Consider the following 22,844-nt stretch of genomic DNA (forward strand, 5'->3'; position numbering starts at 1 on the left):
GGATGGAGATCGGACCGGGGTGAGGGTCAGTGTGAGGGGTGGAGATCGAACCGGACTGAGGGTCAGTGTGAGGATTTGAGATTGGACCGAGGTGAGTGTCAGTGTGAGGGGTGGAGATCGGACCGGGGTGAGGGTCAGTGTGAGGGGTGGGGATCGGACTGAGGTGAGGATCAGGGTGAGGTATGGGGATCGGACCGGGGTGAGCGTCTGTGTGAGGGGTGGAGATCGGACCGGAGTGAGGGTCGGTGTGAAGGATGGAGATTGGACCGGGGTGAGGGTCAGTGTGAGGGGTGGAGATCGGACAGGGGTGAAGGTCAGGGTGTGGTATGGGGATCGGACCAGGGTGAGGGTCAGTGTGAGGATTTGAGATTGGACCGGGGTGATGGGTTGAGATGGGGTGGGGAATGAGGGACGTTCGGTGTGCTGACTGTTTGTCTACTGCTGGTTTAACAGGATCATCGCCACCACACAGATGCAGCCAACAGATGCGCGTAAAGCTTTTCCCTGCTTCGATGAGCCTGCGATGAAAGCCACCTTCTCCATCAGCCTGATGCATGAGGCAAACTACGTTGCTCTCTCCAACATGCCAGTGCTGAGTAAGCATGCACAGGGGAGGCTGGGTGTAGTGCAATGGTATCAACAACAAGCCTATTATTGAGACACAAAACTATGCGCAAGTCTTGGATACACGTGTCTAGCTAGGGTGCCTGAGACGTTTGAACAGTACTCTATTTGCAACGTAGGGCAGAGAGCAAGTTTGTAAATGTGGCGGGAGGAAAGGATGCTGGGAAAGATATTTGGTCAACCTCTGACCTTGGGAAGGGTCAGAAAAGGTCACCAATCTTAGGAAGGGTCTTTCGTTGTTTTGGGACTCAGGCAAAAGAAAGGTCTTTTGTCAATCTTGGACCTCGGGAAGGGTCATCTTTATCAGGAAAGATCTTTGGTCAATCTCGGACCTCGGACAAAGGAGGCCTCAGAACTGCTCTCTGATGTGCCTTTGTGCAACTGCCCTGTCCTGTTATTCCAGTGTTTCCTTCACCTTCCTGTCAAAGAAGAATAGCAATGGACACAGTATTTAAACGTTACCTGGCCTGGGTGTTAAATACTTCCCGTAAAAAGTGTCCACTGCTTTGAGCTGTCCGAGCAGGAAGCTGTTGTGAAGCCTGATAGTGTGTGGAACTGTCCACTGGACAATGTTCCTGCTGTTGGGAGAGGCTGAGGAATACATTGTCCACCGTGCAGAAACAGGTCCTTCAGCCCATCTATTCCATTCCCAACTATTATTCTGCCTAGTCCCATCATCCCACATTGGGACCAGCACCCGCCTTGTCCCTCCCATCCATGTATTTACCCAAACCTTTGAATCGAGCCCGTGTCCAGCACTTCTGCCTGTGTTTGCAATCTACTCAGCTGCTGTTGCGAAAAGCTAATTAACATGAGACCATAAGATATAGGAGCAGAATGAGGCCATTCAGCCTGTCCAGTCTGCTCTACCATTCCATCAGGACTGATTTATTATCCCTCTCAACCCCATTCACTTGCCTTCTCCCTGTAACCTTTGACACTCTGGCTATTCAAAAGTCTGTCAACCTCAGTTTTAAATATACACAGTGTCTTAGCTTTCAAAAAGAATTCCATGGATTTAGCAACCTCTGTCTAAAGAAATTCCTCCTCATTCTGTTCCTGTCGCTGTCTGTAAGGAGCTTGTCCCTTCTCCCCGTGACCGTGTGAGTTTCCTCTGAGTGCTCTGGTTTCCCCCACAAACAAAGGCATGGTTGGTAGGCTGATTGGTCATTGTTCATTCTCCCGATTAGGCGAGGCTGAAATCTGGTATTTGTGCGGTGTGGCTGAGGGCCAGTTCCACAGTGTATCCCTACATCAATAGATACACAGACAGACAGACGTCACTCTGTTCCGAGGCAGTGCCCTCTGGTCCTAGGCTCCCCCACTATAGGAAACATCCTCTCCACATCCACTCTATCTGTGTCCTCTGGTCCTAGACTCCCCCACTATGGGAGACATCCTCTCCACATCCACTCTACCTGGGCCTTTCAATATCAATGTGATTTCCTCTTCCACCCCCCCCCACCCCCCGAGCAAGTACAGGCCCAGAGCCATCAAACACTCCTCATTGTTAACCCTTTAATTCCCAGGATCCTACTTGCAGTTTCCTGGCTATTTATGCCCTGGGTGCTTCTGTCCATGAACTTCTCAGCTCCTTCCGTGTTTAAATCAAATTTCTCCTGAGTTGCTCAGGGCCAGCCTGATCAACCGTTCCTCATAAGACAACCCGTTTCTTGTGCTTCACCGCCTGACAATGACAGCCAGAAGTCTGTGCAGGACGGTTTTCTTTTTGAAGTGGAAAGGGCGTTGCACTGGGGCAGGTGCAGTGGTGTGAGTCGTTGTCACAGCTGGGGTCTTCCTTGATTGTGGTGGATTCTCCTGGTGCCCTGAACCCTGATGCTGAAAGCTGCGTGTAGCTGTGCCCAGTGGAGGTGAGGCCTTTACCCCGATGGAGTTCTTTTGTTTTCTGAGTTTACTGATAACAGCCTGTATCTGAACTAAAAGTCATATGAAGCTGGTGCAATAACAGTTGGACAGATTGGGAAGATTTAGAAGGTTATGGGCAAATGAAAAAGTAAAGTCAGGTATGGGCCAAAGGGCCTGTTTTGTGTTCTGTCACTCCGCGATTTGGGGTGGACACAATAATATGATCAGTCTGTCTTCAGTTGGTTAATGTCCCTAAACACAAGAGATTCTGCAGATGGTGCAGGAACTCAGCAGGTCAGGCAGCACATCCATAAACAGTTGACATTTCAGGCTGAGACCCTTCATCAGGACTGTTCTACCTCGAGCACCAAATGATTTTATTTACATGTCAGCTGAGGTTGGTGATATAATTTTTGTATGTATCGCACCTTGTGTAATGTTGAAACGTTCTCAGGACAGGACTAAATGCCTCTTTTTCCTTTACAGAAAATACAACCGTGACTATCGATAGTATCCAGTGGAACAACGTTACCTTTCGCACAACTCTCAAGATGTCCACGTACCTTCTGGCTTTTATTGTTTGTGACTTTGGTTATGTGGAGAGCATCTCAAATGAAACTATGGTAAGCGATCAGAACCCGTGGGCGCGTCTAAACAGAACCCGTGGGCGTATCTAACCGGAACCCGTGGGCGCATCTAACCGGAAACCATGAGCATCTAACCAGAACCTATGAGTGTCTAACCAGAGCCCGTGAGCGTCCAATCGGAACCCGTGAGCGCGTCTGTTGCTGTTTTCCTGAGGCTAAGGGTTGGTCTCATCAGATGAGGGATATAGATGGCTTTTTCCATCGATGTTGGGTGAGAGGTGAAAGGTAAAGTATGTAAGCTGGGGTTTCCAACCTGTTTTGTGCCATGGAGCCTTACCATTAACCAGCGGAGGCCACGGACCCCAGGTTGGGAACTCCTGGTTTGAGGAGAACATGAGGGGGATCTCTTTCACTCGGAGGACGGTGAGAGTAGGGAATGAGCTGCCAGCGGAAGTGGAGGATACAGGTTTGATGGCAGCATTTGAGAAATTTGGATGGGTATGGTCCTGGTGTAGGTCGATAAGACTAGGCAGATAAATAGCTCAGCACAGACTAGAATTGCTGAAGGGCCTGTTTCTGTGCTGTATTCTGTAACTCTTCTGGATGACTCTAAATTCCACTTGCCCATCATTGAGTGTCTGTAGCCCGTGACCACTGTCCTCTCTGTCAACTCCAATGTCTGTGTCCGCTGCAAGTTTACCCGCACCCCCCCGGTTCCCGGCACGGCTCCCGTTCCCACTGACGTTGTCTCCATTTCATTGGGAATCAATTCTTGTATTTTTCTTCCTCCTGATATCATGTGGGATGGACTCTAATTCCCTGTTTCCTCTCTCCCAACTTCCTGAAATAGTGAGTTTGCCTGCTGTCCACCTATGCCAGCTGTTCTGGCCTCCGCAGAGTTTTGGAAACTGACAGCTAGTTGTACCACTCACCTCCTTCAAAGTGCTGGTTTGCAGGTCATCTGTGTGTGGAGGAATTTTCATCTTTCAGCCTCACCTCTTTTTCTATGGCACCTGGGGTTTGTAGATTAATATTTTTGTTGTATTTATAAAAATCTGGTGGCTCTTTCTTCCCTTAGTGAAGACTTGAATAGCAGACATGTTTAAATTCTTTATGTCTCACTTTCATCACAAGACCCTGATAATTGGGGCAGAACTGGTCCAGCCTCTTCACCCGCCCCCCCCCCACCACAACGGTTCTATTCCTCCACCACCCCTTGCCCCTTGACCCACAAATCCCCTGGCGGCCGTGAAGGGACACAATTTGCCATTCCCTTTCATTCCTGCTCTCTGCCGTTCGCCCGAAACCATCAGCACAGTGAATATTGGCTCTCATCTCTGTCAGGACACAGAGCAGTGTCAGCTCTGGAATGGCCCACAATGTCTGTGCCAGCACCAATCTAACTTAATCCATTCTGTAGCTCCCCACTGCCTACGTGCTCGTGCACCTTTCTAAATGCCTGTTACATCACATTACGGTGACTGTCACCAGCACGCCCCGGCACTATGCTCCCTGTGCTTAAACTTTCTCCCTCTCACCTTAATGCTCACCCTTTGACATTTCAACCTTGCATTAAAGACTGACTGCCTACCCCATCTATGTATCTTATAATCTATAAACTTTAGTCAGATTTCCCCTCAGCCTACATCTGCGGCTGAGAAGACAACCAGGTTTGATCAACCTCTCCCTATAGCCTGACATCTCCAGTCCAGGCAGCGTTCTGCTGAACCTCTCCAAAGTCCCCGCATCCTTCCTGTAATGAGGTGACCTGAACTGAGCACATTCCTGCAGGTTCAGCGTCAGCACAGTGTCACACAACAGCTACATGGCTGGCTCCCTGTCTCTGAGGTCAGAGAGATCTCCTCTTGTCCTTCTGAAGCTGAGCGAACAGATGCTGGGCCAGGCTTAATATCACCAGCATATGTAAATTTGTTAATTTTGCAGCGGCAGTACATTGCAATACACGATAAAAGAGAGAAAATTAGTGGGGTAGTGTTCATGGGTTCAATGTCCATTCAGAATTCAGACAGCAGAGGGGAAGAAGCTAGTCCTGAATCACTGAGTGTGTGTCTTCAGGCTCCTGTACCTCCTTCCTGATTGTAACAGTGAGAAGAGGGCATGTCCTGGGTGGTGGGGGTCCTTAATGATGGATGCTGCCTTTTTGAGGCATCGCTCCCTAAAGGTGTCCTGGATACTACGAAGGCCAGTGCCCATGATGGAGCTGACTAAGTTTACAACTCTCTGCAGCTTATTTCGGTCCTGTGCAGTAGCCCACCTCCCCCTCGCCCCCTGCCCCATACCAGACGGTGATGCAGCCTGTCAGGATGCTCTCCACAGTACAGCTGTAGAAGTTTGAGTGTTTTGGGTGACAAACCAAATCTCCCCAAACTCCTAATGAACTATAGGTGCTGTCTTGCCTTTTTCATAGCTGCATTGATGTGTTGGGATCAGGCTAGATCCTCAGAGATATTAAAACCCAGGGACTTGAAATTGTTCTCTCTGTCCACTTCTGATCCCTCTGTGGATTGGTTTGTGTTCCCTCATCTTACCCCCCCTGGTCCACAACCAGCTCTTTCATCTTACTGATGTTGAGTGCCAGGTTGTTGCTGCGACACCACTCCGCTAGCTGGTATATCTTGCTCCCGTACGCCCTCTCGTCTCCACCCGAGACTCTCCAGAAATGGCGAACGCGCCATTGCTGTAGTGAGTCTTGTGATTCATTCACAGAACAGCGGCGAAATCTCAGCACTTTGATAGACTTCTTTGGATAAATTCTGACCACCATCACAAATCAAGAACAAACCCCAGCGAAGTGCAACTTTACATTTCTCATTAAGCAGCTGATTTTGAAAACACAAGTTCAGAGAGGACAGTTGCTGATGTTTGCTCACGCCGAGTCACTTGGTGCACAATACAGGTAAGTAGTCCATGATCTGAAGCTGAAGCGTGAGATGAAATGAGCAATTTCTGTCCAGGCACATCATAGTGTGTGGCAATACATCTTTGGTTTGTGCTTTAAGCTGATACATCTCACATGCCCTATCCTATTACAGACGTGAGATGATTGATAATCATGGCGGAATGGAGAAGGTGAAAGATCACTTTGGAGACTCATTGGTCAGTATGATTGCAAAGTCGTTAGTCTTGTTCGAAGGTCCTTCGATCTGCGCCCGCTTAGGCCACTCAATGCAACTGCACGTGCATTTGCGAGGCTGGTACCTACTGGGGCTTCTAGGCGGCCAAACGCCGTCAGCCGCTGGTGACATTGTTTGCTCAATGTTAAGAGATTGAAAAGTGTCGATAATGGGGAAGTTTTGCAGGCTGTGTATATGGAGTGAGAGTTTGTGCTGTTGATTTGGGGTTCATTCTGAAGGAATCACTTCTCTCCCAGCTCTTTTAATTTCCGATTACTTTTGTGGTTGATGCTGTTTACAGGGCACTTTATGTGAAGCGAAACACCTGGCACATTATTCTCCAACCATTTGTTATGTTTTAGATCCGTATTTGGGCTCGAAAGGCTGCAATCGATCAGGGACAGGGCTCTTACGCTATCAATGTTACTGGAAAAATCCTCACATTTTTCGAATCTTACTACAAAGTTCCCTACCCACTCCCGAAGTCAGGTATCGTTTGTACATTTGAGCATTCTTTGCATATTTTTAATGCAATGTCTTTAATATGTTATTTGAGCTATTGGTTAATTACAGCATGGGACAAAATAAAAAGCTCTGATGCCTGGGTTCAAAATTCAGGATTTAGGATGAAGGGGGAGGAGGCGTAAATTAAAACCAAGGCCCAGGGTGACGGGAGAGAAATCTCAAAGTGGCAAGTGAAGCTTGCAGTGCAGGTGGCTGCTCAGAGTGTGGTCTCATCTGCAGGCTGGGCACGTGCTTGCGGTGGCGTCACTGACTGCTGAAAACAGGCACTGTGCAGCCCCAGGAGCTGTGGAGTTCGCAGCAAGGCAAGGGTTAAGACGATGTCCAGGCAGACAGCCTGCAGATAGTGTGCAGTCAACCCAGTCAAGAGAAGTCTTCGAAGAACATAGTTTCCCTTTTTTTAACAAAGCTATAAAAGTTTATTTACATCACAAATACACAAGGAACAGACGTTCAGTATTTACAAGACAGTGAGTACACTCAAAATGAAATATGGTTACTACTGTCTATTAAACAGTCAATACCCTGGGGAGGAGACTGCTCCCGTCCCGTCCTGTCTGGTAGACTGACTACAGCAGGGGACCAGAGTTAAGGTAATGTCATGCCAAGGACAGTTAACACAGAAAGTGTGCAAACAGTGCAGGCAAAGGGCCTATGGGGAACAAATCTTTTCAATAAGTATACCGTTTTCGATACTGTTGGTGGGGACGACCTACCAGGGACAAGTTGCAGTGGTCACGTCTCTGGCACCAAGATGGGACCCTCAGCTCAGAAGGGAAGGAGGGAAAAGAGGAGAGCAGTAGTGATAGGGGATTCGATAGTTAGGGGGACAGATAAGAGGTTCTGTGGAAGAGATCGAGAATCCTGGATGGTCTGTTGCCTCCCTGGTGCCAGGGTCCGCGATATCTCGGATCGAGTTCTCAGTATTCTCAGGAGGGAGGGTGAGCAGCCAGATGTCATGGTCCATGTAGGGACCAATGACATGGGTAGGAAGAGTGTGGAGGTCCTGCAAAGAGAGTTTAGGGAGTTAGGTGCAAAGTTGAAGGACAGGACCTCCAGGGTTGCAATCTCAGGATTGCTACCCGTGCCACGTGCTGGTGAGGCTAGAAATGGGAAGATAATGCAGCTAAATACGTGGCTAAGGAGATGGTGCAGGATGGAGGGCTTCATGTTTCTGGACAATTGGGCTTTGTTCCAGGGAAGGTGGGAACTGTTCCGACAGGACGGTTTGCACCTGAACTGGAGAGGGACTAACATCCTTGCAGGCAGATTTGCTAGTTCTGCTCCAGGGGGTTTAAACTAGATTTGCAGGGGGAGGGGAACCAGAGTGTTGGAGCAGATAGTGAGGTGGAGGAGGATAAAGGTCATGTGAGGACTGCATGTATAGACAGAAATCAAAGGTTTGTACATGATAGAAATGTTCTTAGGTGCATCTATTTCAATGCAAGGAGTATTGTAGGTAAGGCAGATGAGCTCAGGGTGTGGATTGACACGTGGGATTACGACATTATTGCTATTAGTGAGACTTGGTTGCAGGACGGGCAGGACTGGCAGCTTAATGTTCCGGGGTTTCGTTGTTTCAGGCGTGACAGAGGGGGAGGGATGAAAGGGGGAGGAGTGGCATTACTAGTCAGGGAGAATATCACAGCTGTGCATAGACAGGACAGCCCAGAGGGCTTGTCTACAGAGGCCATATGGGTGGAGCTGAGGAACGGAAAAGGTGTGACCACACTAATAGGGTTGTATTATTGACTGCCCAGTAGTCAGAGAGAATTCGAGGAGCAAATCTGTAGAGAGATAGCAGACCGGTGTAAGAAACAGCAAGTTGTAATAGTAGGGGATTTTAACTTTCCACATATTGACTGGGACTCCCACACGGTGAAACGGCTAGATGGCTTGGAGTTTGTCAAATGTGTTCAGGAAAGCTTTCTAAATCAATATATAGAGGTACCAACGAAAGAGGATGCAAGACTTGATCTCCTATTAGGGAACCAGACAGGTCAGGTGGCAAGTATGTGTGGGTGAACATTTTGGGTCCAGTGACCATAATGTCATTAGTTTCAAGTTAATTATGGATAAGGATAGGTCTGGTCCTCGAGTTGAGGTTCTAAATTGGAGAAGGGCCAATTTTGTGGAAATGAGAAAGGATCTAGGAAGAGTAGATTGGGATAAGTCGTTTTCTGGCAAGGATGTGTTCAGTATGTGGAAAGCCTTCAAAGGCGAAATTTTGAGAGTGCAGATTTTGCATGTTCCTGCCAGGATTAAAGGCAAAGTTAACAGGCATAGGGAACCTTGGTTTTCAAGGGATATTGGCGATCTGGTTAAGAAAAATAGAGGTGTATAGCAGGTATAAGCAACAAGGAACAAATAAGGTACTTCAGGAGTATAGAAAATGTAAGAAACTACTAAAGAAGGAAATCAGAAAAAAGAAGACATGAGGTTGCTTTGGCAGATAATGTGAAGGTAAACCCGAAGGGTTTCTACAAGTATATTAAGAGTAAAGGACAGTAAGGGACAAAATTGGTCCCCTAGAAGATCAGAGTGGTCGCCTATGTGTGGAGCCCAGGAGATGGGGGAGATCTTAAACAGTTATTTTGCATCAGTATTTACTCAGGAAACTGCATAGTGTATATGGAAGGAAGGGAAACAAGCAGTAGTGTCATGGAACATATAGAGATTAAAGAGGAGGAGGTGCTTGCTGCCTTGCAGCGAATAAAGGTAGATAAATCCCCCGGGCCTGACATGATATTTCGTCGGACCTTGAGAAAGACTAGTGTAGAAATTGCAGGGGCCCTGGCAGAAATATTTAAAATGTCCTTAGCCGCGGTTGCGGTGCCGGAGGATTGGAGGGTGGCTCATGTTGTTCCGTTGTTTAAAAAAGGCTCCAAAAGTAAACCATGTAATTACAGACCAGTGAGCCTGACATCAGTAGTAGGTAAGTTATTGGAAAGTGTTCTGAGAGATCGGATATACAAGTATTTGGACAGCCAAGGGCTGATTAAGGATAGTCAGCATGGCTTTATGTGTGGTAGATCATGTTTAACGAATCTTGTAGAGATTTTTGAGGAGGTTACCAAGAAAGTAGATGAAGGAAAGGCTGTGGATGTTGTCTACATGGACTTTAGTAAGGCCTTTGACAAGGTCCCACATGGGAGGTTAGTTGAGAAGGTTCAGACACTAGGTATCCATGGAGAGGTTGTAAACTGGATTTGAAATTGGTTGTGTGGGAGAAGACAGAGAGTAGTAGTGGATGATTGCTTCTCAGACTGGAGGCCTGTGACCAGTGGTGTGCCTCAGAGATCTGTGCTGGGACCATTGTTGTTTGATGTCTATATCAAGGATATACCAGTGACACCCCTTGTTCCACTCTCGCAGTGACACCCCTTGTTCCACTCTCCGCCAGTGACACCCCCCGTTCCACTCTCCCCCCAGTGAAATGCCTCGTTCCACTCTCCCAGTGACACCCCTTGTTCCACTCTCTCAGTGACACCCCTTGTTCCACTCTCCGCCAGTGACACCCCCCGTTCCACTCCTCCCCCCAGTGACACCCCTTGTTCCACTCTCCCAGTGACACCCCTTGTTCCACTCTCTCAGTGACACCCCTCGTTCCACTCTGCCCCGTGACACCCCTTGTTCCATCCCTCCCCCAGTGACACCCCTCGTTCCACTCTCCCAGTGACACCTCTCGTTCCACTCCCCCCCAGTGACACCCCTCATTCCACTCTCCTGCAGTGACACCCCTCGTTCCACTCTCCCGCAGTGACACCCCTCGTTCCACTCCCCCCCAGTAACGCCCCTCATTCCTCTCCCCCCAGAGACACCCCTTGTTCCACTCTCCTGCAGTGACACCCCTTGTTCCTCTCCCCCCCAGTGACACCCCTTGTTCCACTCTCCCAGTGACACCCTCTTTCCACTCTCCTGCAGTGACACCCCTCGTTCCACTCTCCCAGTGACACCCCTCGTTCCACTCCCCCAGTGACACTCCTCGTTCCACTCCCCACATGACACCCCTCGTTCCACTCCCCCCCAGTGACACCCCTCGTTCCACTCTCCCCCAGTGACACCCCTCGTTCCACTCTCTCCCGTGACACCCCTCATTCCACTCTCCCAGTGACACCCCTCGTTCCACTCCCCCCCAGAGACACCCCTCGTTCCACTCTCCCAATGACACCCCTCGTTCCACTCCCCCCCAGTGACACCCCTCGGTCCACTCCCCCCCAAGTGACACCCCTCGGTCCACTCCCCCCCAAGTGACACCCCTCGTTCCTCTCCCCCCAGTGACATCCCTCGTTCCTCTCCCCCCAGTGACACCCCTCGTTCCACTCTCCTGCAGTGACACCCCACGTTCCTCTGCCCCCAGTGACACCCCTCGTTCCTCTCCCCCCAGTGACACCCCTCGTTCCACTCTCCTGCAGTGACACCACTCGTTCCACTCCCCCCGTGACACCCCTTGTTCCACTCCCCCCCCAGTGACACCCCTTGTTCCACTCCCCCCCAGTGACACCCCTCGTTCCACCCTCCCCCAGTGACACCCCTCGTTCCACTCCCGCAATGAGACCCCTCATTCCACTCCCCCAGTGACACCCCTCGTTCCTCTCCCCCCAGTGACACCCCTCGTTCCACTCTCCCCCCAGTGACACCCCTCGTTCCTCTCCCCCCAGTGACACCCTTCGTTCCACTACCTCAGTGACACTCTCGTTCCACTCTCCCGCAGTGACACCCCTCGTTCCACTCTCCCCCAGTGACAACCCCCGTTCCACTCCCCCCGTGACACCCCTCGTTCCACTCCCCCCCAGTGACACCCCTCGTTCAACTCTCCCAGTGACACCCCTTGTTCTACTCCCCCAGTGACACCCCTCGTTCCACTCCCCCCAGTGACACCCCTCGTTCCACTCTCCCAATGACACCCGCGTTCCACTCCCCCAGTGACACCCCTCGTTCCACTCCCCCCAGTGACACCCCTCGTTCCACTCCCCCACTGTGACACCCCTCGTTCCACTCTCTGCAGTGACACCCCTCATTCCTCTCCCCCAAGTGACACCCCTCGTTCCACTCTCCTGCAGTGACACCCCTTGTTCCTCTCCCCTGCAGTGACACCCCTCGTTCCACTCCCCCCCAGTGACACCCCTCGTTCAACTCTCCCAGTGACACCCCTTGTTCTACTCCCCCAGTGACACCCCTCGTTCCACTCCCCCCAGTGACACCCCTCGTTCCACTCTCCCAATGACACCCGCGTTCCACTCCCCCAGTGACACCCCTCGTTCCACTCCCCCCAGTGACACCCCTCGTTCCACTCCCCCACTGTGACACCCCTCGTTCCACTCTCTGCAGTGACACCCCTCATTCCTCTCCCCCAAGTGACACCCCTCGTTCCACTCTCCTGCAGTGACACCCCTTGTTCCTCTCCCCTGCAGTGACACCCCTCGTTCCACTCCCCCAGTGACACCCCTCGTTCCACTCCCCCCCAGTGACACCCCTCGTTCCACTCTCCCCCAGTGACACCCCTCGTTCCACTCTCTCCCGTGACACCCCTCGTTCCACTCTCCCAGTGACACCCCTCGTTCCACTCCCCCCAGTGACACCCCTCATTCCTCTCCCCCCAGTGACACCCCTCGTTCCACTCTCCTGCAGTGACACCACTCGTTCCACTCCCCCCATGACACCCCTTGTTCCACTCCCCCCCAGTGACACCCCTCGTTCCACTCCCGCAATGACACCCCTCATTCCACTCTCCCCCAGTGATACCCCTCGTTCCACTCCCCCCCAGTGGCACCCCTCATTCCACTCCCCCAGTGACACCCCTCGTTCTACTCCCCCAATGACACTCCTCGTTCCACTCCCCCCCAGTGACACCCCTCGTTCCACTCCCCCCTCAGTGACACCCCTCGTTCTACTCCTCCCCCCAGTGACACCCGTTGTTCCACTCTCCCAGTGACACCCCTCGTTTCACTCCTCCCCCAGTGACACCCCTCGTTCCACTCCGCCAGTGAAACCCCTCGTTCTACTCCCCCAATGACACCCCTCGTTCCACTCCCCCCCAGTGACGCCCCTCGTTCCTCTCCCCCCAGTGACACCCCTCGTTCCACTCTCCTGCAGTGACACCCCTCGTTCCACTCCCCCCTCAGTGACACCCCTCGTTCTACTGCTCCCCTCAGTGACACCCCTCGTTCTACTCCCCCCCCCCAGTGACGCCCCTCGTTCCTCTCCCCCCAGTGACACCCCTCGTTCCACTCTCCTGCAGTGACACCCCTCGTTCCACTCTCCCAGTGACACCCCTCATTCTACTCCCCCAATGACACTCCTCGTTCCACTCCCCCCCAGTGACACCCCTCGTTCCACCCCCCCCTCAGTGACACCCCTCGTTCTACTCCTCCCCTCAGTGACACCCCTCGTTCTACTCCTCCCCCCAGTGACACCCCTCGTTCCACTACCCCAGTGACACCCCTCGTTCTACTCCCCCAATGACACCCCTCGTTCCACTCCCCCCCAGTGACGCCGCTCGTTCCTCTCCCCCCAGTGACACCCCTCGTTCCACTCTCCTGCAGTGTCACCCCTCGTTCCACTCTCCCAGTGACACCCCTCGTTCCACTCTCCCCCAGTGACACCCCTCGTTCCACTCTCCCCCAGTGACACCCCTCGTTCTACTCCTCCCCCAGTGACACCCCTCGTTCCACTCCCCCAGTGACACCCCTCGTTCTACTCCCCCAATGACACCCCTCGTTCCACTCCCCCCCAGTGACACCCCTCATTCCACTCTCCTGCAGTGACACCCCTTGTTCCTCTGCCCCCAGTGACACCCCTCGTTCCACTCTCCTGCAGTGACACCCCTCGTTCCACTCTCCCAGTGACACCCCTCGTTCCACTACGCAGTGACACCCATCGTTCCACGACGCCAGTGACACCCATCGTTCCACTCTCCCCCAGTGACACCCCTCATTCCACTCTCCCCCGTGACACTCCTCGTTCCACTCCCCCCCAGTGACACCCCTCGTTCCACTCTCCTGCAGTGACACCCCTCGTTCCTCTCCCCCCAGTGACACCCCTCGTTACACTCTCCTGCAGTGACACCCCTCGTTCCACTCCCCCCCAGTGACACCCCTCGTTCAACTCTCCCAGTGACACCCTTTGTTCTACTCCCCCAGTGACACCCCTCGTTCCACTCCCCCAGTGACACCCCTCGTTCCACTCCCCCCAGTGACACCCCTCGTTCCACTCCCCCCCCAGTGACACCCCTCATTCCACTCCTCCCCAGTGACACCGCTCGTTCCACTCCCCCCAGTGACAACCTTCGTTCCACTACCTCAGTGACACTCTCGTTCCACTCTCCCGCAGTGACACCCCTCGTTCCACTCTCCCCCAGTGACACCCCCGTTCCACTCCCCCCGTGACACCCCTCGTTCCACTCTCCTGCAGTGACACCCGTCGTTCCACCCCCCCCAGTGACACCCCTTGTTCCACTCCCCCCAGTGACACCCCTCGTTCCAGTCCCCCAGTGACACCCCTCGTTCCAGCCCCCCAATGACACTCCTCGTTCCACTCCCCCCCAGTGATGCCCCTCGTTCCTCTCCCCCCAGTGACACCCCTTGTTCCACTCCCCCCCAGTGACGCCCCTCGTTCCTCTCCCCCCAGTGACACCCCTCGTTCTACTTTCCCCGTGACACTCCTCATTCCACTCCCCCCCAGTGACACCCCTCGTTCCACTCCCCCCCCGTGACACCCCTCGTTCCACTCTCCCAGTGACACCCCTCGTTCCATCCCTCCCCCCAGTGACACCCCTCGTTCCACTCCCGCAGTGACACCCCTCGTTCCATCCCTCCCCCCAGTGACACCCCTCGTTCCACTCCCCTCCAGTGACACCCCTCATTCCTCTTCCCCCAGTGACACCCCTCGTTCTATTCCCCTAGTGACATTCCTCGTTCCACTCCCTCCCCAGTGACACCCCTCGTTCCACTCCCCCCGCAGTGACACCCCTCGTTCTACTCCTCCCCCCAGTGACACCCCTTGTTCCACTCTCCCAGTGACACCCCTCGTTCCACTCCTCCTCCAGTGACACCCCTCGTTCCACTCCCCCAGTGACACCTCTCGTTCCACTCTCCCCCCAGTGACACCCTTCGTTCCACTCCCCCCCAGTGACACCCCTCGTTCCACTCTCCCCCCAGTGACACCCTTCGTTTCTCTCCCCCCAGTGACACCCCTCGTTCTACTCCCCTAGTTACATTCCTCGTTCCACTCCCCCCAGTGACACCCCTCGTTCCACTCCCTCCCCAGTGACACCCCTCGTTCCACTCTCCCCCGTGACACCCCAAGTTCCACTCCCTCCCCAGTGACACCCCTCGTTCCACTCTCCCCCGTGACACCCCAAGTTCCACTCCCTCCCCAGTGACACCCCTCGTTCCACTCTCCCCCGTGACACCCCACGTTCCACTCCTACCCCAGTGACACTCTTTGTTCGATTTGCCGCACTCGGCTGTGGAGGCCAAGCCATTGGGTATATTTAAGGTGGAGGTTGATCAGTTTTTGATTTGCCAGGGTGTCAAAGGTTACGAGGAGAAGGCCGGAGAATGGGGTTGAGAGGGATAGTAAATTAGTCATGATGGAGCCGATGGGCTGAGTGGCCTGATTCTGATCCTATGTCCTGTTGTCTACTGGTCTGAGCATTTCCCTGTGCGTCCCTGACCTGGTCTGAACCCATGGCTAAAGTCAGCTCCTTTAACTTCAATTTCCTCCTGGCTCCATTCCTAAATTACCACGTCCTGTGGTACTGACGCAGAGTCTGGCTGTGCCCCTGCCCGCCTGGTTACACGGGGTGGGGGGGGGGGAGTCTGGCTGTGCCTCTGCCCGCCTGGTTACACGGGGGGGGGTGGTGGGGGAGTCTGGCTGTGCCTCTGCCTGCCTGGTTACACGGCGGGGGGGCGGGGGGAGTCTGGATGTACCTCCTGGTTACACGGGGGTGGGGGGGTGGGGGAGTCTGGCTATGTCTCTGCCCGCCTGGTTACACGGCAGGGGAGGGGATAGGGAGTCTGGCTGTATCTCCTGGTTACACGGGAGGGGGGAGGGTCTGCTTTTATCAGCTTGTTGTGTCAGAGTGGGGTCAGTCCAGCTCTGCTTTCTCAGTTTGATGCTGACCCCACCCCGTCTGACCCCACTCACCGTCTGATCCCACTCACCGTCTGATCCCACTCACCATCTGACCCCACCCCGTCTGACCCCACCCACCGTCTGACCCCACTCACCGTCTGACCCCACTCACCGCCTGACCCCACCCCGCCAGACCTCACTCACCGCCTGACCCCACTCAGTCTGACCCTACCCCCCGCCAGACCCCACTCACCGTCTGATCCCACTCCGCCAGACCCCACTCACCATCTGACCCCACCCCGTCGGACCCCACCTCATCTGACCCCACTCACCGTCTGGCCCCACCCCATCTGACCCCACTCACTGCCAGACCCCACCCCATCTGACCCCACCCCGTTTGACCCCACTCACCGCCAGACCCCATCCCTTCTGACCCCACTCACCGTCTGACCCCACCCCGTCTGACCCCACTCACTGCCAGATCCCATCCTGTCTGACCCCACTCACCATCTGACCCCACTCACCGTCTGACCCCACTCACCGCCTGACCCCACTCAATACCAGACCATTAGAATCCTGTTTGACTGTAGGGTTAATATGCCATTAGAATCCTGTGGGGTCAATATCCCGTTAGAATCCTGTAGGGTCAGTATCCCGTTAGAATCCTGTTTTATGGTACGGCCAATATCCTGTAGGGTCAATATTGATAGGTACCAGGTCACAAATATACAACATAGACTGGTACAGAACAGGAATAAGCCCTTCAGCCTGTTATACTGTGCAAATGCCTGATTAAACTAATTCCTTCTGCCTGCCCATGCTTCATGTCCCTCCATTCTATGCCTAGAGAATGGCTGAATGACCTTTATAAATCAGAACGGGCTGATATTGACAGGAGATGGGATGTTATGTTGAAATGATGTAAGGTCTAATCTGGAGTACTATGTGCTGTTCTGAACAGCCAGCTACAGGTAAGATATCAATGATATTGAAAGAGTGCAGAGAAAATTCACTAGGATTTTGCTCGGACTTGAGTTTTCGGGAAAGGTTGTGTAGGCTAGGGCTTTATTCCTGGAGTGTGGGAGAATGAGGGGAGATTTGACAGAGATGTCCAAAACCATGTGGGGTTAGATAGGGGTGACGACTGGAGGCGTGTCTCAACCAGGGGAGGCGTGAGCTGGTCGCGTTAGCAGCCGGTGCACACCACAAGTCCTCGTGATGCGACCACTGATGCCAGGTAGATAATCTCTGAAGAGTATTGGTAACGGCTGGGGTCACCCGTCTTGTGAAGACACTGACCCGAAGCAGCAATGGCAACCCACTTTTGTCAAAAAATTTGCCTAGAACAAATGGGATGATGGTTGCCTACGTCCTATGACACAGCACATGATGATGATGATGATGATGGCGACAGACAGATGGATAGGGTAAATGCAAGCAGGCTTTTTTCCACTGAGGTTGGATGAGACTAGAACCAGAGATTATGGGTTAAGGGTGAAAGGTGAAATGTTTAAGCGGAACTTGAGGGGGAAGAGTGTTTTACTGGCAAAGTCAACCTTGGATGTGATGAGGGATGTGATCTGGGCGAGGCAAATGGGACGAGGCAGAGTAGCAAGTCAACATGGTGTAGATAGAGTAAAGTCCGGTGAGAGTGTGGTAATGCTCTATGGTGCTTCATGTGCCTGTCAGAGAGGCTTTTAAACACCCCTCTTGTATCTACCTCCACCCAACTATCCCAGGCACCCTCCACACCCTGTGGAAAACTTTGCCCCGAATACCTCCTTTGAACTCACCCTCCTCACCTTACATGCACGCCCCTGGTGTTAGACATATTGACCCTGGAGGAGAAAGCTACTAGCTGTCTACTCGACCTGTGCCTCTCATAAACTTGCGTCTGATCTTCTCTCCACCTCCGCCACTCCACAGAAAAGAGCCCGAGGTTTTCCAGCCTGTCCTCATTGCACCTGTTCCCCATCCCGCTCCCTGCCCAAAGCCTCCACACCCTTCCTGTAACAGGGCGACGTAAACTGAACACACGTGCCAGGTGCGGCCTGGAGCCCGATTATCAGTGGTGCTGTATCAATAAGTGGAATGAGAGTTGCTCACCCTAACCCTCACACCCTGGTTCGCTGTTTGATGTTCCAACAGATCAGATTGCTCTCCCTGATTTCAATGCCGGTGCGATGGAGAACTGGGGCCTGGTCACGTACCGGGAGACAGCTCTCCTGTATGACCCATTGCTGTCTTCCAACGGCAACAAGGAACGTGTGGTGACGGTCATTGCGCATGAGCTTGCTCACCAGGTACCAACATGTCAACCCTCCGAAGACCATGATCTGCAGTACAACAAAGGCTAATCGTTCACCCAACATGTCACAGGCTTTCTCTCGCTCCCTGATGAGGGAAAAAGAGGGGTCCCTCTTTCACAGTGGGAAGGGGGACATAACAAAACACCGATTTAAGGTGTTAAACTGTTGACCTGCTTTCTCGCCCCCCCCCCATGAGTCCTGATACCTGAGAATCGGCAACAATCTCTCACCCACCAATGAGAGAGAGCGCGCGACTCACCGAGTACAGAACCTCCGACAGCCGATTCACAGCTCCCGGAGTTCCGTTCTCTCCCGCGACGCTCCAGTCAGCTGCGCCGGTTTAGAATCAGCCCGTCCACGGGCCGCGGAACCCCCAGACCCCGGAGGTGCCCTTGGGATGTGGAAAAGCAGCTGGCCGTGCACCCGCGGGAGCAGGCCCCACCACCGCGAAGAGCCAAAGTCTGAGTGTAGCTCCAGGTCGGGGTCCCCCTCCACCCTGAAAGGGAAGAGGAGAGACAGCAGAAGTAGAAATTAAAGCTGTTTTTGTAGATGAGCTCGAACGAGGCGCAATTTAGCACCATCATGACTCCACTTTCTGGTCTGAGGGATGGTGCGTACGGATTGTTCCGGAACCTCTCTGCTAATTCTTACTCACTGATCTTAACCTTTGTTTCAGTGGTTTGGAAATCTGGTGACTCTGAAATGGTGGAACGACCTGTGGCTGAACGAAGGCTTTGCCTCGTACGTTGAATATCTGGGAGCTGATCATGCCGAACAGTCGTGGAATGTGGTAGGTTGTTTGGCCAACACATGCAAAATGCCGGGGCAACTTGGTAGGTCGGTCAGTGTCTACAGAGAGGAATGTCCCACTGATTCGACCAGACACCAATGCTTCGATATACGTGTGACAAATAAAGTTAGTCTTTTGAACCTGAGAGAGATTGAAATCTCCAGGTCCTCACCAACCTTCCCCATTAACTAACGTTAGTATACAGAATATAGACCAGTACAGGCCCTTCGGAACCTACTCTAAGATGTCTTCCCTCCCACATTGTTGTCTCATCCATGTGCCTATCTAGGAGTCTCTTAGATGTCCCTAATGTATCTGCCTCTACCACCAACCGGGTGGGGCGTTCCACACAGCCACTCCCAGAGTTAGTATAATAAATATCCCTCCTTATCACCTTAAAATTAGAGGCTTGTCCAATAACTGAAGTTCAGGCTGAAATAGTAATGGCTGACGTATTGTTATCTTACAAATGAGGCACTCTCTGAAGTCCATTGCCACAACGTCCTGGGAGGGGAGGGGTGTCGGTTGGTGTGGTGCTTTTCTGACCCTGTTTGGGTGGGAGGGGGTCACTGGTGCTTTTCTGATCTGGGGGTGGGGGGGGTGGTCAGCTGCTGCGGTGATTTTCTGACTGTGGCTGGTGGTGCTTTCCTGACACTGCTTAGGGGGCAGGGTGAAGCTAAAAGTTCAAGTTCAGATTTAATTGTCATTCAACCACCCATGAATGCAGCCAAACGAAACGGTGCAAAACAGACGACCAACGACACACAGCACACTGCATATATCACAAATAGCATATCTGGCACACAGTAAGAAAGAAAAGAAAAACCTAGCCCAGATCCTTTAGTGGCATGCCTGGAGACTGTCCTGGTCCCGTCTGATCTTCCATCAAACAAGGTGCACAAGAAAGCTGTGGGATTTCAGTGGGTTGGCTAGGTAGAACCAAAAACAGATTATACAGTCAGAGGATAAAAACAGGCCATTCAGCCCACTTCGTCCCTGCTGACCAGTGAGCATCCATTATATCACACCCAGCTCCCAGGGCTTGGCCACAGCCATCAATGTCAGAAGGATTCTTGTACTCATCCACCCGAATCAGGCTTGTATGTTGTAAAATGTTGTTTTGTGGCAGCAGTACGGTGTAACATATTACAAATTAATGCAAGCAACAATAAAAATAAATAAAGAGGAATAGTGCAAAATAAATATATTTTTAAATTTATTCATTTATGGGATGTGGGTGATGCCACCTAAGCCGGCATTTATTGTCCATCACTGGAAAATAAATATCGTAGAAGAGGAATAGTGAGGGAATGTTTAAGGGGTCATGGACGGGTAGAAATCCGATGGCACAGAGGAAGGAGCTGTTACTCAATAACTGAGTGTGGGTCTTCGGGCTCCTGTCCCTCCTCTCTGATGGGACGGTAGCAATGAGGAGGGGTCTTTGGGCTCCTGTCCCTCCTCTCTGATGGGACGGTAGCAATGAGGAGAGGACACCTTGAGGGACTCAGCCTCCAACACTGTCTCTGGCAGTTTGTTCCAGGCCCTAACCGCTCTCTGGGTGAAGATGGTTCCTCCCCGCCCCAGTTAGATCCCCTGCACATCTGTGACCCCTCACCCTGAGTCTGAGTCTCTGCCTGTGACGAAGGGAAGATCTCTCTGCACCCTTCACTTTGTAATCATGTTCCCTGTTAAACTCTGCAATCTCTCCTTGTGTGCAAACGCTCTTCCCAGGCAACTCCCTGGGAAATCTCCTCTTCATCCTCTCCAGTGTTATCACCAACACGGAGACCGGAACGGCACGTAGGGCTTCAGCTGAGACCTCACCGTGGCTTTATATTGACCTTCCTACCTCTGTATCCATCAGTGCGACTATTGAAGGCCACCATCCCATAATGCCCTCCTAAAGAAAAATTGTTAAGAAAGACGAGATCCATTTTATTTGTCACACGTACATCGAAACATCCAGTGAAATCCTTTGTTTTTGTCAAATCAAATCAGTGAGGATTGTGCAGGGCAGCCCACAAGTGCTGGCATGTTTCCGGTGCTGGCATAGCATGCCCCAACTCAGTAACCCCAACCTGCGTCTGTGGAACGTGGGCGGAAATGGGAAACCCACTCAGTCATACGGACAGCACATGAGATCCTTTCAGACTGGCAGAATTTGAAACCTGACCTTACAGCTGGTACATTGTAAAACCACCATGCCGCCCCAAAACCTCGTGTCTTTCCCTTTCGGGAGAGCCCTGGTCACATGCTACCACCTTCAACCATCTTTGGGTTTACACCAAGGTCCCTCTGTTCCTTGACAGTCCCTCAGTTCCAGCTGTTCGTGGTGTGTGTCGGAACCTCATTCGTGCCACAGCTCACCCATACCTGCACCAACTTTAACCTGCCATGCCTCAGCCCATCTCACCAACACAACAGCGCCCGCTGGAAGGTTTCTCAGTGAAGGTCCCATCAGGTGGAAAAGAGCAAATGTCATCCTTTACTCAAAGAGGGGAGACGAAATGAAGTGCGGGCGTTTGGGGATAGGTGTGGAGATCTTTCGACCACTTTCCTCAACGTTAAACACAAAAGATTCTGCAGATGCTGGTAATCCAAAGCAACACAGACAAAATGCTGAAGGAACTCAGCAGGCCAAGCAGCATGAATAAATAGTTGATGTTTGGGCCAAGACCCCTCTTCAGGACTGGAAAGAAAGGGTCCTGACTGTGTCACAAAAGGCCAGATCTAGCAGTGACCACCTGCTTAATTTGATTTCCTATTCTCGTTCCAACATTTCAGTCCATGGTCTCCTCCCCTGCTGTGATGAGACCACCCCCAGTTTGCAGCAGCCTCCAACCTGATGGTACGAACTTGATTTCTCCAACTTCCATCAATCTCTCCCCCTCCCCCTTCTCTCCCCATTCCGTATTCTCATTGCCCTCTCACTCCTTCCCTTCTCCTCACCTCCTCTGGTGTCTCTCCTCCTTCCTTTTCTCCCATGGTTCACTCTCCTCTCCTGTCAGATTCCTTCTGCACCTCTCACCTCCTAACTTCTTCCTTCTTTCCTCCCTCCCCACGTGGTCTCTCCTGTCACCTTCCAGCTTGTACTCTTTCCCCACCCCGCCTAATTCTTGTGTCTTCTCCCTTCCTTTCCAGTCTTGGCCCGAGAGGCCGACTGTTTGTTCCTCTGCCTGAGCTGCTGGGTTCCACTGTGTGTTGTCTCCTCTCCTCAACAGTAACTCCATTCACCGTGCCGCTCTCTTTTCTCGCTCACAGACGTTGCTAACGGTTTTGAATGATGTTTACCGAGTGATGGCTGTTGACGCGCTGGCATCGTCCCACCCTCTCTCATCTAAGGAGGAAGAGATTAACACGCCTGCCCAGATCAATGAACTGTTTGATGCCATTTCCTACAGCAAGGTGGGTGTCCCCCATGCAGTTACACCTCGTATCGAAAGGACAGGCAGGAAGGCAGAGGGAGCGGCATTGCTCTGTTGGGGGAAAAAGATGAAATCAAATGTTCAGCAAGTGACAACATAGGGTCAGAAGGTGTTGAATCATTGTGGATAGGGCGAAGGAATTGCAAGGGTAAAAACCCATGGACAGGAGTTGTATGCAGATCTCTCAAATAGTAGTAAGGATGTGGTCTACAAATTACAATGGGGGATAGAAAATGCGTGCGAAAAGAGCAATGTTACAAATGTTGTGGGGGATTTCAATATTCAGGTACATTGGGAAAGTCAGGTTGGTGCTGGATTACAGGAGGGGGAATTTGTAGAGTGGATGTAGAGAGGATGTTTCCTATGGTGGGGGAGTCTAGGACCAGAGGGCACAGATAGAGTGGATGTGGAGAGGATGTTTCCTATAGTGGGGGAGTCTAGGACCAGAGGGCACAGATAGACTGGATGTGGAGAGGATGTTTCCTATGGTGGGGGAGTCTAGGACCAGA

The 22,844-nt window shown here is 52.4% G+C and overlaps 1 protein-coding gene across 2 annotated transcripts in view; it reads left to right on the plus strand.

Annotated features, from left to right (window-relative positions):
- The first annotated feature begins 455 nt into the window (after positions 1-455).
- Positions 456-22,844, plus strand: part of LOC140192633 (aminopeptidase N-like) — a 48,325-nt gene continuing 25,936 nt past the window's right edge. Inside the window, exons 1-6 of one of the 2 annotated variants that reach the window (XM_072250166.1) lie at positions 456-596; positions 2,977-3,113; positions 6,574-6,700; positions 17,960-18,114; positions 18,797-18,910; positions 22,172-22,315. In XM_072250166.1, coding sequence (XP_072106267.1) covers positions 473-596; positions 2,977-3,113; positions 6,574-6,700; positions 17,960-18,114; positions 18,797-18,910; positions 22,172-22,315 — 801 coding nt within the window. In that variant the 5' untranslated portion in view covers positions 456-472. Of the gene's footprint in view, positions 597-2,976; positions 3,114-6,573; positions 6,701-17,959; positions 18,115-18,796; positions 18,911-22,171; positions 22,316-22,844 lie in introns of those variants that run through there. The other variant, XM_072250167.1, reaches the window with a different exon arrangement.

Source organism: Mobula birostris, unplaced genomic scaffold (assembly GCF_030028105.1).
Source record: "Mobula birostris isolate sMobBir1 unplaced genomic scaffold, sMobBir1.hap1 scaffold_1871, whole genome shotgun sequence".
NCBI classification, from domain to species: domain Eukaryota; kingdom Metazoa; phylum Chordata; class Chondrichthyes; order Myliobatiformes; family Myliobatidae; genus Mobula; species Mobula birostris.